The sequence below is a fragment of the Botrytis fragariae genome (genome assembly GCF_013461495.1).
Source record: "Botrytis fragariae strain BVB16 chromosome Unknown tig00000012, whole genome shotgun sequence".
NCBI lineage: Eukaryota > Fungi > Ascomycota > Leotiomycetes > Helotiales > Sclerotiniaceae > Botrytis > Botrytis fragariae.
The window spans coordinates 2922018-2937607 of NW_023500989.1; the positions used below are offsets into that span (position 1 = coordinate 2922018).

The 15590-nt window shown below is 44.5% G+C and overlaps 6 protein-coding genes across 6 annotated transcripts; 3 read left to right on the forward strand and 3 right to left on the reverse strand.

Moving 5' to 3' along the window:
- Nucleotides 1-303: 303 nt before the first annotated feature.
- Bfra_003121 (putative exonuclease 1 protein) lies at nt 304-2717 on the forward strand (the record flags this gene model as incomplete). Its single annotated transcript, XM_037333533.1, has 3 exons — nt 304-316; nt 374-521; nt 572-2717. The coding sequence occupies 3 exons, from the start codon at nt 304-306 to the stop codon at nt 2715-2717; spliced, it is 2307 nt and encodes a 768-aa protein (XP_037195661.1).
- Nucleotides 2718-4402: 1685 nt separating this feature from the next.
- Bfra_003122 (putative metal homeostatis protein bsd2 protein) lies at nt 4403-5557 on the reverse strand (the record flags this gene model as incomplete). The annotated part of the gene is made up of 3 exons (XM_037333534.1): nt 4403-4999; nt 5048-5437; nt 5534-5557. 3 exons carry the CDS (start codon nt 5555-5557, stop codon nt 4403-4405), a joined length of 1011 nt encoding a protein of 336 aa, XP_037195662.1.
- A 1122-nt stretch (nt 5558-6679) lies between these two features.
- Bfra_003123 (uncharacterized protein) lies at nt 6680-7544 on the forward strand (the record flags this gene model as incomplete). Its single annotated transcript, XM_037333535.1, has 3 exons — nt 6680-6691; nt 7041-7232; nt 7401-7544. The coding sequence occupies 3 exons, from the start codon at nt 6680-6682 to the stop codon at nt 7542-7544; spliced, it is 348 nt and encodes a 115-aa protein (XP_037195663.1).
- Nucleotides 7545-8141: 597 nt separating this feature from the next.
- Bfra_003124 (putative tricarboxylate transport protein) lies at nt 8142-9256 on the reverse strand (the record flags this gene model as incomplete). The annotated part of the gene is made up of 3 exons (XM_037333536.1): nt 8142-8643; nt 8696-8843; nt 9004-9256. 3 exons carry the CDS (start codon nt 9254-9256, stop codon nt 8142-8144), a joined length of 903 nt encoding a protein of 300 aa, XP_037195664.1.
- An 861-nt stretch (nt 9257-10117) lies between these two features.
- Bfra_003125 (putative histone promoter control 2 protein) lies at nt 10118-12127 on the reverse strand (the record flags this gene model as incomplete). The annotated part of the gene is made up of 2 exons (XM_037333537.1): nt 10118-10418; nt 10473-12127. 2 exons carry the CDS (start codon nt 12125-12127, stop codon nt 10118-10120), a joined length of 1956 nt encoding a protein of 651 aa, XP_037195665.1.
- Nucleotides 12128-14234: 2107 nt separating this feature from the next.
- Bfra_003126 (putative transcription factor protein) lies at nt 14235-15542 on the forward strand (the record flags this gene model as incomplete). The annotated part of the gene is made up of 1 exon (XM_037333538.1): nt 14235-15542. The coding sequence occupies one exon, from the start codon at nt 14235-14237 to the stop codon at nt 15540-15542; it is 1308 nt and encodes a 435-aa protein (XP_037195666.1).
- Nucleotides 15543-15590: the final 48 nt, after the last annotated feature.

The window sequence follows — 15590 nt, forward strand, 5'->3', positions numbered from 1 at the left end:
TCGACGCGCCTTCCACACGCGTTCTTTCTATCATGCAGGTTTAAGTGGATGGACATTTTAGACTTCGAACTTTGGTGTCAACGTCTTATCGACATCTTCACAGCGACCTACGACAACTTCAACGACCATTGAACACTTATAAGTAACGGTATCCTGTTCCCCTTATTCATGTCTTGACTCATACATTCGTTTCATTCTTTGCTCGCCACCCTACGACATCTAATTCATGGTTAATGGTCTAATGATTCCTCGAATCTCCCTCTATTGATCCGTTTGTTTTGTGTTACTAACGTTATCGTCAATATGGGGATCAATGGTATGTATATAATTCATTGATAATTTCTACAAGTTTCCTTATGTTAACCACTTATAGGTCTTCTCCCTTTGCTCAAATCCATACACAAGCCATGTAATTTGAAGAAGTTCGATGGCAAAACCCTCGGGGTGGACGCTTATGGCTGGCTCCATCGTGGAACTGTGTCATGTGCTATGGATCTTGCTATGGGAAAGCCAACAAGAAAGTATGGAGACCGAGACGAACCTAGGAAGAAATAGCTAACCCAAAAAGCAGATATGTTGAGTATTGTATGCACCGGGTACGAATGCTGCTCCATTTCGGCGTCACTCCTTACTTGATATTCGATGGAGATTACTTGCCAAGTAAAGCTGCGACAGAGAAGGATAGAGAAAAGCGTCGGAAAGATAGTAAACGACTTGGGCAAGAACTATTGAATGCTGGAAAGACTTCCCAAGCGTACCTGGAATTCCAAAAGGCGGTCGATGTGACCCCCGAGATGGCCCGCCATGTTATTGATGAGTTGAAAGAGATGGGGGTACAATACATTGTAGCTCCATATGAAGCCGATGCCCAAATGGTCTACCTGGAGCGAAAAGGCATAATCGATGGAATATTGTCTGAGGACTCTGATCTTCTAGTATTCGGTGCTAAATGTCTTCTTACCAAGTTGGACCAGTATGGAAATTGTATCGAGGTCAACAAGGCCGATTTCTGCGCTTGCAAAGATGTTAACTTGACGGGCTGGTCTGACGCCGAGTTTCGAAGAATGGCAATTTTAAGTGGGTGCGATTATTTGCCCAGTATGAGCAATATGGGGCTAAAGACAGCCTATCGGTTGGTTCGGAAGTATAAGACGATTGAAAAAGTCCTGCGTATGATTCAATTTGACGGAAAATTTCACGTGCCGAAAAATTACCTGGAATCTTTTTATCAAGCCGAATTCACTTTTTTACATCAAAGAGTTTTCTGTCCCCAATCTCTCACCTTAGTGCTTCATACTCAACCTGATCTTCCACTTACGGAAGATCAAACCCAATTTATTGGGCACGACGTATTGCCAGAAATTGCCCAAGGAGTTGCGAGAGGCGATTTGAATCCTATCACCAAGCAACCTATTGTCACTGGGCGCAGAAGCAAGATGGCAAATCCTTTCATGGCTTCGAAGAGATCTGTATCCACAAGCGATCTCAAGAAGGGTGTTTCAATCGAGACATATTTCAAAGCCAAGCGGACTCCTCTTGCGGAACTAGATATCAATTCCTTTACACATTCTCGTAGTCAACAGGAGGTTCTTTCTCGCAACCCTGGCTCATGGGTTGCTGAACCAGTCCGCCCTCATCTGCAACGAGCTACCACCGATCTCGAGCCTCAATTACCTCCTCACCCTACTTCTCAAAGGTCCGTTTCGACTGGAAGAAGAGTGTCTTCGCCCACAGAGTCTCGCCCACAAAAGCGTGCCCGTCTATGTGAAGATGATTCCTTTCTCCAAACACCGGGAACTGGCCAAAAAGTGGAACTTGGTCGAAGCCGTTTCTTTGCAGATGGATTTGAGGATGATAGTCCAAGTGTTAACAAGGTCTCCAAGAAAAAGAATAAACAGAAGGAAGATATTACCATCTTCTCGGATGATTCCATTGAGGAAGCGATGATGAGCATTCCAGATGTCGATGACTACTTGACGAATAGGCAGCCAAAAATCAAAATTTTCAGAGAGGCTTCATTCAAATCTACCCTTGGCTCACAGCAAAGCACAAGTACGTTAACCGAGCACAATCGAACTGAAGACTCCCAGGATACGGTCCCTAGCCTCGAATCTGTGACCTCCAGTAGGAATTCATCTGAGCAACCTCCATCTCCGATTCCCGAATCGTCTACCCCGTTTTCAAGTCTGAAAAGCAGGTATTCTTTTGATGCTTCGACTCTGAGAACTCCGAAGACCATTTTCAACCAAGGTCTTCCAACTCCACCTTCCTCTTCGGCTCAGTTCCAATCGAAGATTCCCGTTGCAACAAAGTTAACCACTGCAGCTGCAAAGAAACCCCTTGCCACCGCTACTAGATCTGTTCTCACGCCTCTTCAGCGATTAGGTGCTGTCGCACACAACCGCTTCAACTTACCACCAACCCCACCAATGACTCCTATGCTTGCTGCTGGTCCCATTGCCCTTCTTCGTGGGACAACCGGTCTCTCTTTCCCCGAAAACAACAAAAATAGCAGAACAAAATTGGCAGACATTAAACCGGCATCCATTCCATTGCCTCCAGTTGATGCGATTGAGGAGGCTGCTTTGAATTCAAAGGGAAGTGAGGATATGATCATACCAGACAGCGAGGGAGAGGATGAGCCATTATCACCTATCGAAGAGGGGCAAAGTAAGAGTTTCGGCCTCCATTTGGGACGATTTGTATATGCTGGTTAAGGATGCTGAGGAGACCTACGCGGATATGATGAACAATACTACGACCCTACAATACGAAAAGATACGAACACATCGACAATGCAACGGGCAACAATGCCGAGGACTTGATCGATACAGCAGAAGAGCATATGTTATTGGATTAATTGTTACTGTTAAATTTACTATATTATGGAGTTTGGAGCGAAGGATTGATTCCGAAATTGTGGCATGGGAGGACAACAAAAGAGTGTTTGGTGTTGGGAGTAATAGAAAGCTAGGAGAAAGATTCATTGTGTGTTTTCCATTACAGGTGAGAAGAGAGAGATGGGAAAATAGATAAAGGCAAAAATGATATCCTGTTGCTCTTGTTTTTGAGCCTCGAATAAGGCTATTGGTCATGGTTAGGATTAGTATTGACTAGGATTGGAATGAGAAACGATAATTCGGAATGATATATTTATGATTGATTTAGATATGCATCTGATAGTTGACTGCGAAATCACGATGATAGAAAGGAGTATATTGTGCTGTCACCGCTTTTTTTGTTCCTTTGGCTCAAGTCCCGGTTGGCCCCAAGAATCTCTATCTAGGTAGGAAGTGAGTGAAAATCCGAAAAGATCTAAATCTCCGGTGAGACTTGTAGATATTTTAGCTACCATGACAATGGTTCCTCGGTTTGGTGAGAATCGTTATGGTGAGATGATTAGTTACCTGGTTGTCTAGTGAGTGAGTATGTGAGTGAGTATGTGAGTGAGTATGTGAGTGAGTATGTGAGTGAGTATGTGAGTGAGTATGTGAAGTCAGTTAAGTCGGATAAGTCGGATAAATATTACCTAGTACCTGGTGAAACATCCTGGTAATTTGGTAATTTGGTAATTTGGTGATTTGGTGATTTGGTGATTTGGCCTAGAAGAGAGATTTGATGTTTGAGTTTGGCTGGCTGGCTTGGTGTGGTTGTGGTTGTGGTTGTGACTGTGGCGATAGATGGTAGATGGTAGATATTAATGAATAATGAGTAAGTAGTGAGTAAGTAGTGAGTAAGTAGTGAATAGATAAATAAATAGTAAGTAGTAGGCAACAGCAAAATGAACTTTAAGAGAGTAGGTAAACAAATAAGCTCAAGATCAACGATGCTTTCTCTGTATACCTACCTACCTATGTATACCAGCACATCAATTATCCATTCATCCATTCATTCATCCATCCATTCATCCATCCAAATAATCACAGTCAGAAAATCCTAAGTCATCGTACGTGTATAACCATAACTAAACCATATGCAATTGTGCTAGAGTAATTGCACCTATTTGTATATAAATCCCATATATTCATTATATATCTCAACTTAATACACATCATCTACTCCTCGATCTTCTTCACACTCCTCAGTCAGCCTACACCAGTAGCAAAAACCATACCACAATACAAGACAAAAAGAAGGGAGAATTAGATTATCTAACGCCCGCTTGTCCAACCAGATGATATTTAAAAAAAGAAAAAAAAAAGTTATAGTAACCCTATCAGGAATTCTTTTTTAAAGTAATCCCTTCCCTATCTCCCATCCATAATCTCTTGAATCCATCCTAGCCTAGCCTGTCCATATAAACTCCGGGTAAGCTTCTATGCTTTACTTTACGTGTGAAGAATATCTTCCCTATCATTGCAGTTGTCCATGCCCCCATCCAACCCTATCCATTTATCCATCCCTAAACAATAGTCTCGCTCTCCTCTCCAGTCGCAATAATAGGAACTGGTAATCCACGATCCGGGCTTTGTAACACCAGTTGCTCATGTCTCCTCGCTCTAATGAAATCGCTAAACGCTCTGATCAAGATGAACCATCCAACAATCATCAATGCATACGCAAACCATTCATTACTAGCGATATCACCGATTCCTCCACTTCCCGAATCCATTCCTGCAGTAGCAGCCGCGTTAACCTTATCGGGGTCGAAATCATGAGAGTTTGGATCGGGAGGTTGAGCATATGATGCATCATTTCCCCCTGAAGGTGGCGTAACAACATTATTTGTTCCTTTCATATAGAAACCATATTGAATAAGCGTAATTCCGAGACCGGCACGAGATCCATTTTTGGCGGCGTGAGTGGTATGTAATAGATATGTGAGGAGAAAACCAACGAGTTGGAAAGACATGGATATCATGGCGTTCCAGATAAAAGAGAATAGAGAGCCAACTGGAAGACCCTCGACGTATACTTCATCTAATCCACCAAGTCCAGGAGCGAGAATGGTGGTTTCCCAGTACGGTGGTGCGGCATCTGCGGCTGCTTGTTCGTATGTCTATATTTCATTAGTACAAGTTCACAACACAATAGCATGTATACATACCGGAGGATGTTCTTCTTGTTTCTCGCCTCTCTCAGGCTTAGCACTTAGATTCGCGAAAACACCATCAGATCCGGAACCACCGCCATAAACCCTTCCACCTGTTGGCGGTACAAATGTCGGCACGACGGTTACTGTTCTCTGAGTAGTTGATCGATCATCGCTCGTCGTTTCGTTCAATCTCTCCGTTGACGAAGAAGGATTTCCACGCATTAATCGTTGTCTATCATCTCCATCGTTATCCTCATCATCAGATCCATCATCAAAAGTATCCGCTAGATTTTGGTCGACGGGCGCTACGTGATGTCGTGAAGAAGGAGAGGAGCCTCGCGATCGGAAGGATGGTGGAGGGGATGTAGGTGTCGGAGGGGTATCTTCATCGTTCGCAGATACCTATTTTGAACTGCATTAGTATATATTCTCTTTTTGAATCATAACCATAGCATCCACTACACAAATCGTGGCGCGGATTAGGTGGGGATTACGCACCCTCTCGTATCGTTGCGAACTCATCTTAAAATTGATTTGGGTATTCGAACAAGACAGAAAAGAAAAAGACCAAGGAACAAAACTCGAGTTGTGAGCGAATGAATGTAAAGGGTTGGAAAAAAAAGGCGTGGGTCGTGAAGTAGGTGAAAGGAAGAAAAGGAAAAGTTGTTTGTGTGAAGCGTCAGGAGATTTAAAGGAAGAAGAAGTAGAAGTAGAAGGTCGTGGAGAAGGATGGTCCTTTCGGCTTTGTTTGAGATATGAGATGGGTTACAGTATGGTTAGGTGGTACTCTTATTTAGTGCATTCATTCGCTAGAAATCATTGGCATTTTAGAGGGAAAAGGCGCAGTAAGGAACAAGGACTGGTGAGCGGCTCTTTTGATTGATAAGGGGATAGACAATGGGATTATTATTGTGAATTTGCATTTTAGAAGGATATAGAAAGATTTAGTAAATATGCATATATATATATATATATATACACGATCGTCTAGTTATATGTTTTACGATTCATGTTGGAACTACTCCGTACATAGATAGATAGATAGATAGATACCTAGGTACTCCAAGTTCCTCAATCATTCATTCCCTCATCCATTCATTCCGAGATGAGATTCCCAACTCAAATCACATACATCTCTGACCCCGTGCCAAAGTATGATTTCTTACAAATCATGCTCTCAAATCACCTGCCCCAAATTCTCGCATCAAACGCTCCCATATGTACTAACCGCACACCCATCATATTTGCCCATAGCAACTAATCACACACCCACCCAATCTCTAACATCCAAATATAGCAGCACAGCAGCACAAGCAGCACAAGCAGCACCGCACCACCCGTTAGCAAAATCTCGCACCGCATAGTAACATGCACCACCCACTAAAACTCACTAACTCTCATTCCTCTCTAGGCTCTAGCTCACCCTAGAAGCATCATTCATTCCACTCACCATTCTCCAAAAGTCATGACCGCATCCTGTACCTACCACCCACATATCTATCCATCACATACATCCATAATATAATCTGCATTGAAAATCCATTTTATTTCTCCCCCTCCAATTCTACGAGATCCAAAAGATTCCCTGTCGATTCCTTCTCTGTGAATATTTTGTACGAGAGGGTTTGATTTATTGAAAACATCATGTCGCAATCTGTAAGTTTGGATTTTCTTCAACGTTTGTTTTGGTCTTTGGTATTGATGGTGGTGGTGGTGTTGGGGAAATCAAATGCTTGAATTTGTACCGGGGGCGAGATATGATGGGATGTGCTCGCTTGGGCTAGAAGTCTAGATCTTCATGTCATGGGATGAATTGAATGGGGGATGAGATGGGATAGAGTAATTATGCTATGAGGACTGTTTGAACCTCTTACTCTGCATAAGCTATATCCTCATTATCCTCAACGCCTCCCTGTCTTGTTCCCCCCTCTTACCTCCTCCCTCCTTTTCCCTTCCCAACCCAAACAACCCAAACAACCCAACTAACACCCCTCCCCTCCTCCAGCCCGCCACCCGCCACTACCTCCGCGCCCTCTCCCGCTGGCCCAAAGACGCCCTCCGTCCCGAAGCCCAATTCCAAGACGCCATCCGCCGCCGCCTCGAACGCGTATCCGCCGCTGGAAACTTCAACGAAAAGAAAGAGCTGGGCCAGGTAAACGCACTGTATAGTTTGGTTGAGAATCGGTATTTGGGGAAGGTATGTTTGATTTGATTTGATTTCTTCTACTTTCATGGAACAGAGAGAGAGAGGGAGAAGGAGAGGGAGGGTAGAGAATGTCTTATGCTCTGTTTTAAAAGAGAGAAGGAAAGAAAAAAAATAAAGAAGAGAAATCATAAAATCCAACTAACACCCCTCTCAATCTAGTACCCTCTAACAAGCAAAACCCTCAAACCCGCCAGCAACCCAACATACTACGAAGATCTAGTGAAGGAGCTCGAGGAGGCACCTAATAGGAGTTGGTTCCAACAGCAGGTGAACAGATGGAAGGGAGCTTTACGATTTCAATGAGTGATTTACTTATGTTACCGATATGACGATGATGAAAGGGAGAAAGAAAAATGGGTAAAATTAGTATGTATATATAAATAGGTAGGGAATGGAATGGAATTGTGTAAATACTAGGCGTTTAGTACCTTTGATTGATTGATTGATGAGATTGATGAATGAAAGATGTCTGGGAGTGAAGGATGAAGAGATGATTGCATAAGTGCTCGCATCACTCGGTAAACAGAGGGGTATATATTCATTGGGCAATCATAATACATTCATTGAAGGATAGTTAATCGAGCTTTGAAACCCTGAATCTCTAGCTAGATACCAAGCTCTTTCTTTTTTGCTTCATTCCCTCCTTCCTCTCTTTCTATGTGCCCAAGAGTAAGGGAAGTGCAAGAGCAACTCTTGCTCTGTACAGTACATATACAAAGCACACAGCTCATCACTCCATTCCTCCTACCGAGACTACAACCCCAGATATCCAAACCTGCAAGCTATTATTCCACTGCGAAGTTGGTATCCTCGAGTTATATCACGGAATTCTACGAGGCTTGTCGATTCTTCACTGTGTGCCCAAAAATGCATCTTCCCTTCCCTTCCTACTGCCTTCCCCTAAATATATCTACCATTCGGATCCACTCTCCCCATCAACTCAATACTCTGTTCATACATCGTAAACACAATCCCACCACTCAATATCAATCTGCCCAATCTCGGCAAAGCCCCACTCCAAAACGTAAACAGGCCCTCATTCTTCACAATCAAGCTGGCGCAGTGAAAACTATTCTTATACAGCGTTCTCGCCTCTATACTCTGCATGCGCGTCTTCACCGTATCAAGCGGTTGCGTTACATAAACCGTGATGATACCTGCCAATCCCCCGATTCCAAAGGTAGACAGAGCGCCTAGTTTTTCCCCCGGCGCGGTATAGGATTGTGCGAGCTGACGCAGCGAAGTGTAGGAGCCGAAGCGGACAGCTGAATTGGCAGACTGGCGGGCGGTGGTGGGGACGAAACCTTGGAAGAATCCGCGCAGGCCTCTTTCGCGGGCGATGATGGGGACGGCGTGGAGAAAGCCTCGAAGACGTGGTTTTGCGGATTTGCGGTCGTCGATTCTACGGGGGTGTTAGATTTGATCTTATTTGCAGAGGGGTGAGGGGGAATTACAAAGTAGTTTTGATACTCTCGAAAGGCGTGACTGCTAATAAACTCTCGGTAACACCAGCTCCAAATCCAGCAATTACAGTTCTGGGCCCGGAAATCTTCCCATCCGCGTCTTGGAGTAGCGATTTATATTGATCGAATGCGACGAATCCTATTTGCGATTGAGATTAGCATTCATTCACATCCACACCTCTCCCACATTATCGATTCCCCCCGCATTCCCCAACCATCCAAAGCAAATCCCAATCCCAATCCCAATCCCCAAAACTCCAAAGACAACCAAAAAAAAAAGAAAAAGAAAAAAAACATACTAATTCCCGCCTTCAATGAATTCCCAATAATCAACGTCGTACACCCCGCATACCACGCGCTCCCAAATTTCGGCCACGGAAGCTTCCCACTCTCGGGCAATCTTCTATTCAGCTGCGTCCGCGTCTTTGCAAACTCAAATGGATACGTGATGGCGATTTCGACGGCGCCGGCAGTGCTTCCTGCGATGATGCTGCGCAGCGCCGAGGGTCTCTGTTTGGGTTTTTCCTGGGCGGCAGCCGTGGTTGAGGCCATGGTGAGGAGGTGTGTGTCGCAGGAGTACTGCGTGCGTGGATGGATGGAGGGAAAGTTAGATGTATGTGACAATGACAATGGCGAATGCAAAGTACGGAATGGGAAGTTAGGCTCTGTTCGAGGGGACCAAAAAGAGCTATCAACAGGGATTCATGCGGGCGGGAAATACTTTTTCGTGCCTGTGTGTTCATTTACTTGGGGATTGTGATGCAATCATATCGTTGCACCCGATACTCGGTGCTGGCCGCTTTTAGCGAGGGGTATTTTCGTTATCGATTGATAAGTTGACTGATAATTGGATCTGCTTGGTTCATTTAGTAGTACCTACCACTAGTGTTATGGACACTGGTCTAGCAGCTGAACGTATAACAAGTTTAATGCAGAGGTCTATTCCTATCTTCATAGGTATACTCATCTTCACATATCCCATGACGTTGACATGTATCTATGGCTTCACATTCTTCGTATGAGTATCACTTACTTGCCGCTTTAATTTGCCCGCCTAAACTCTCCAAGTTACCAAAATCAAATCAACATCCTATCAGATCTCAAGTGCACCGCAAAATGAATATTATAACATTTAGAATTTTTGTTCTGCAATATACTCGTACATTCAGAGGACATAGAACTATTCAGTCATGCAAAGATAGGCAGTCTAATGTACAACCAGGATTGTATGCGCGTGGATTGAAACCCCAACCCAATACTCCATATGCATTTCGATCCGCCCTTCCCAACGCCTTGGTAAGTTTACCATTTCCACCCATACAAGGAGGTGATGTTTTCAAGAATAAAAAATTCTACAAAAAAAATGCCCGTCCATTAATCCCAGCCAAATGCCATCCATTCCATAAATTAACCTTACTGATTAAAAACCATGGGTGTTCCACCCAAGCTCGGTGCAAGTTGTATGGTATTATATCCTCCGGGCATACCAGCCATGGAACCCATCTGCTCTCGCTCAAGTTTCTCTTGCTCCATGCGCGCACGATCAGCTTTCGTGATACGAGCTTTACGTGCTGCTGTGTTTCCACCACGGGAACCCGCTCCGCTTGATGTAGCGGCAGCTTTACCGCCCGTACTGACACGACTTGTGGTGGCTTTCTCGCCAGTGGCGGCTTTTGGTTTTCGAACTCGCGGCTTCTTTGCTGGACCCTCACCCCTATGTAACGGATTAGTCCTGTATTGGGTTTCATCAATGGTTTGTGGTACATACCTCTCGAGTGTTGGTTTCTCGCCCTCTCGAACGAGAGGACCAGAATATACGAAGAAGCCATCATTTACAGCGGCAGCTTGTTCCTCCCAAATCATCTCTGAATCATCAACAAAACCGTCGTCCTTGTCGTATTCATCCTCCTTGGTCTTTCTTTTGGGAGCAGCCTTAGCTTTTCTTGTACCGCTATCAGTACCAACTCGCCCATCACTCATTCCGCCCATCTCAACATTACTACCCTCTCCTTCAGAATCCAGTGACATTTCATCACCACTCTCCTTGTTGGAGCCATTTCTCTCCAAGGCTGCACCTGCTGCTGCAACCCTTGCGAGCCGATCACGTTGAGCTGCCAATCGGGGGTGTAAGGCATCCCAACCATATTTCTCCTCGGCCGTGCGAGCGAAATTGACATAAATATTTACATCACCATTCAAGGGGATGTCAAGAACAATTGTAGGGGCACGCGTCTCCGTACCGTCATTACCTCCGAGTCCCATCAGGCCTGAACCAGGAAGCGGCGGTGGGGTAAGGAGAATATCTTTTTCTTTCTCTTTCTCTTTGCCCTTTGCCGGTGGTTTCGGCGTTGATGTTCCTGAAACTCCGTTGGCTGCGGTTTTCTTATTCGAATTACCGTTAGAAACTTGAGGTTCCTTTTGCGCCAAAACAATTGGAGCAGTAGGTGGTGTTGGGGCGGGCATTGGTTGTGACGTTAATGTTGGGGTGGGTGCAAAGGGCCGAGGACTATTTGTCTCAGACATTGCTGATAATCCTAACCTGTTAACAATTGGGGAGGCAGGTAAGGAAGAATGGCCGTCTTGTTGACGTTGTTGATGCATTAAAAATGAATGAGCCGATGGTGAGGTCAATGGCTGATTCGGAGGGTCGACGAGACTGGCGATGGAAGGTGATGCACTGGCGCGATTGGTGACTTGAGGTGGAATTGGTGATCCCTGAGAATTATTGTACGAGTGATGACTGACGAGGGTTTCTCGAACGGGATCATAATTAGATCTAATAGGATCATAATTCTGACCGCTAGTACGGACCGCACTTTGTGGTTGCGGTTGTTGTATTGCCACATGTGACTGAGGTTGACTGATTTGTTGCTGTACTTGTTGTGGCGGAGGAACTTGAGGTTTTGGTTGAGGTGGGGCGGAATTGAAGAAAGATTTGGGAATAGCCTCACTTTGACCCGAATTGGCAATCATAGCGTTCTGTACTGGTGGGGTCGCAGGAGCACTGAAGCTAACATCACTTAAATGCATTCCAGGAGCATCCGTAATCTTGGTTTGTCGTGATGATTCTCCCCCATTGGTATTTTCGGAAGGTGTAGCCTTTGGCTTTCGTGATCGTGCAGAAGGAGGAGCGTTAGGGTCTCTTGGTTTGCGTACTCTTTTAGGTTTTGGAGCGTCGGTATTGGTGGCCGAACTAGCATCACCGACCTTTTGTCTAGGTTTTCTAACGGCCTTCTTGCGGGTTGGCTTTTCTGATGTTGAAGCAGCTCCATTAGATTGGTTGACGGTAATGCTATTTGAATCATTACGAATTTGTATGTCATCTATCTCGGGACTGGATCTTGGTGGGGATGATAAATCGGAATTGCTGTTGTTGGAACCCATTGGTGGTGAGACCCCGCGAACATCATGAGAATTTGACATTTTTGACAAATAAAGTCAAATTATTTAATTTGGGGTATTTAAATGTGTAATCGACACCATCTATTGCTCTCTGGAGAAGTGTACGTATGACAACTATGATTCTTTGATTTTTGGTGTGATTTGCATGTAACCCGTGATTGTTGTTGGCGATAACGTTCGTAGTACGAAAGCGTTGCGAAACTTCTGAATAGCTTCAAATTTGACACGAGGATGAGGAAAATGAAAAATCGTTGTTGTTGATAGGAAGCGAGTTGAGTTTTAATGTGATTGATAGAGGAACAAATAGTTGAGACCAATCGCTATCTAATGGTATTATTTTGAGGCGGTGATCGATAGAAAGACCCAAATGATTGATGAAATGGATCGATTGATGATTTGAACTTGTATAAATTGTTAAGTGTAAATGAGAAGAAGGGTTTGGGTTGAAGAAAAGTGTTGAAAAGGTGTTTAGATATGGAGATTGAAGAGAGGGGGATTTTAGACTTCTTGTACTTTGATCATTACTACGTTTTGGATTTAATTCAATACAAGCGACATTTCCAATTATTCACAGACGCCATTTAATCAGAAACTCTTTTGGGGCCGTATGGTACGGATGGGAACGAAAGGCAAGGTGGTGGTGGTGGTGGTCAAGGGCAAAGGCAAAGGCAAAGGTAAAGAAAGGCAAAGGGAAGAGGGAAGAGCAAGGGAAGGAAAGGGAAGGGAAGGAAAGGGAAGAGGAAGAGGAAGTGGGAATTGGATTGGGAAAGAACGGTTGCCGGAACATGGACTGATCGATTGACTGACTTGACTAACTGACTGACGGACTGACTGATGACTTTAGATGAGAGAGCAAGAGAGAAAGAGAGATTGTCGACGCTAGTTGGTCAAAAATGCCGTGGTACTAGCAATAAGTAAGCCTTTCTGTTTCGATTTCTTTGCTTTTTCCTACCCACCTTCACCTCAATCAATTGGTACGACTTGGTCTGGGCATATGGGGCTTTGCTTTAGATTTGGGTGTTGGACATGGGGGTATGTGTTCGGAGCTTAAGTGCGGTGGTGGGTGGTGGGTGGTGTGTTCCATTGCGGATCATCGAAGCAATTAAAATAGTCCTGTGAGCTGTAGGTCCCTAGGCACTTTGGTTGGTCTGACAAGGGAAGATAGAAGCGTAGCAGAGAATGTCCTTCTCCAAGCTACGATGGATTGTCCGATGAGAATAGACGATAGACGAAACAAGACCAGGGCTAAAGGGGGAAAGGGTGCAAAGGGCAAGAAGGGTAAAAAGGCTTACCTAAGGCAAAATGGTCCATTTGGTAATGGGAAAGTAAATAAGAATACGGATCTAGGAGACACAGAGAGAGAGAGAGAGAGGGAAAGAGAGAGGGAGAGAAAGAAAGAAAGAAGAAAAGAAAGAAAGAAAGTACCTCGATAGTATTCGATAAATCAATTCTCCCTTATTTTTAGCTTGAAGAATACTGGTAGGTAATAATTATCCGTTTTTCCAACAATAGGACTGACTGACTCTCACCACCCCAGTCTCCCTCCCTCTATAAACTGACAAGGGGGGTTTATAATGCCTGTGATTTTATACCCAGTTATATCCAGTTATATCCAACGGAAACATCAGATAACATCTCCGTGTGTGCAGCCGTATGTGCAGTTCCGCATCTAAAAGAAATCTCTCCATTTTCGGCAAATACTGTCCCAGAACCTACTTCAATTCAATCTTCCCCTTTAAATGTTCGTATCGTGAGTGATAAATATTTTGCTTCATCCGAGGATACATATATATATCATACCTTCCTATGCATCTACCTGGCATGGACACTTATGTCGGTATATTATTAACATGCATAACCTCGAGCCAAAAATGTAACAACAGAATTGATATTGTTTTCCATCGAGATGTTGTCAATCGTTGCTCGACGTCTGATGGCTTCCCGAAATAAATGTTTGTGAAATGCAGCTAGTCAGATATGAGTTAGCGCATAACCTTATTTTTTTCCTTAGAGGCTCACGTTTGTGATATCCTAGCAGCCTTGCATACGGATCTTAATTTCCCCACAACCTAAACAAAAAGACTACAAAAACACTGCCTAGGTAGCTCTGCGCAAAAATATACTAAACATGGAGTTTCGTGGTGAGAGATTCACTGTGAATCTTTCCGATGATGAGGATGAAATCGAATCAAGGTCAACTATTCCATCGAACAATACCCCTTCATTTACCTCTCCCTTCGTCGCAGACATCAAAGAACGTTCTACAAAACCACCAACAGCTCCTCAATTAAAAACCTCAACGACAGGCTTTCCCGAACATAAAAAAAGAACACGAGTATCAGCATTCAAAAAACAACGGGCGGGTAACGCAAACGATTCGGTGGCAGACATTCCAAACGCAGCGGTGGCAGATTCTCCCAATGCTTTCGGAGTTCCACCTTCTCAGGGACGTCCAACGGGCGCAGAGACGGCAGCTACTCGGGAGGACGATTTCAGTATCGAAAAGGAAAGGAAAAGAATAGATGAGGAGAATAAAATGAGAATAGCTTCTATGTCAAAAGAAGAAATCGAGCAAGAACAAGAAGACTTACTCGCTACTTTAGATCCTTCTTTGATCCAACGACTTTTGAAGAGAGCCAATTTCGATGACGGACGTGGAGATACGGGAATCGATCCCCCATCTTTGACTCAATCTCTAAAGAACGATGAGGCCAAAACTATACCTCTGGAAAACAAAGATCAAGCCACCCCTGCACCCAAACCAGAAGGAAAGCCAGTCGCGCCTCAAAAGTCTGTGAGATTTGAAGAAGATGAAGAGCCGGCAAAACCCATAGATCTAAAACCAGCATCAGAGCCTGCTTCGAGCGTTCCTGAAGTTCCTCAACCATCTATACACTTCCCGACCGCTTCCGCTGTTCCAGACTTAGATCCGAACGACCCTTCGTTTCTCGAGAACCTACATCAGAAATATTATCCATCTCTTCCCGCTGATCCTTCAAAGCTCGCTTGGATGGCACCAATACCCACACATGGTTCGGTAGCAGATCAAGAATCTCCTTACTATCCAGCAGCGGAAGCTTTAGCAGCTTCAGCTCTTCGATTTGATTTTAGAGGAGGATTATTGCCACCCAGAATCGCGAGGGCTATGCCAATTACCAAAGGGCTGCACCATCATGGTGAGGCTCCTGAAGCTGCTGGGTATACAATTCCGGAATTGGCAAGATTAGCTCGCTCTGCGTTCCCGGCCCAAAGGTGTATTGCATTCCAAACTCTGGGGCGATTCCTATATAGGCTCGGCAGAGGCGAGTGGGGAGATCCGGGTACTGAGATGCCAAAGGGTCTTTGGAGAATCGTGGAAGAGGGCAAAGTTATTCAGACTCTTGAGGAAGCTGCTAATACCGAGGGGGGCACCAAGGCAGCAAAGCCTACGCTATAGAAGCTTTATGGCTTTGGCAGAAAGGTGGTGGGCATATTTGGAAGGCTG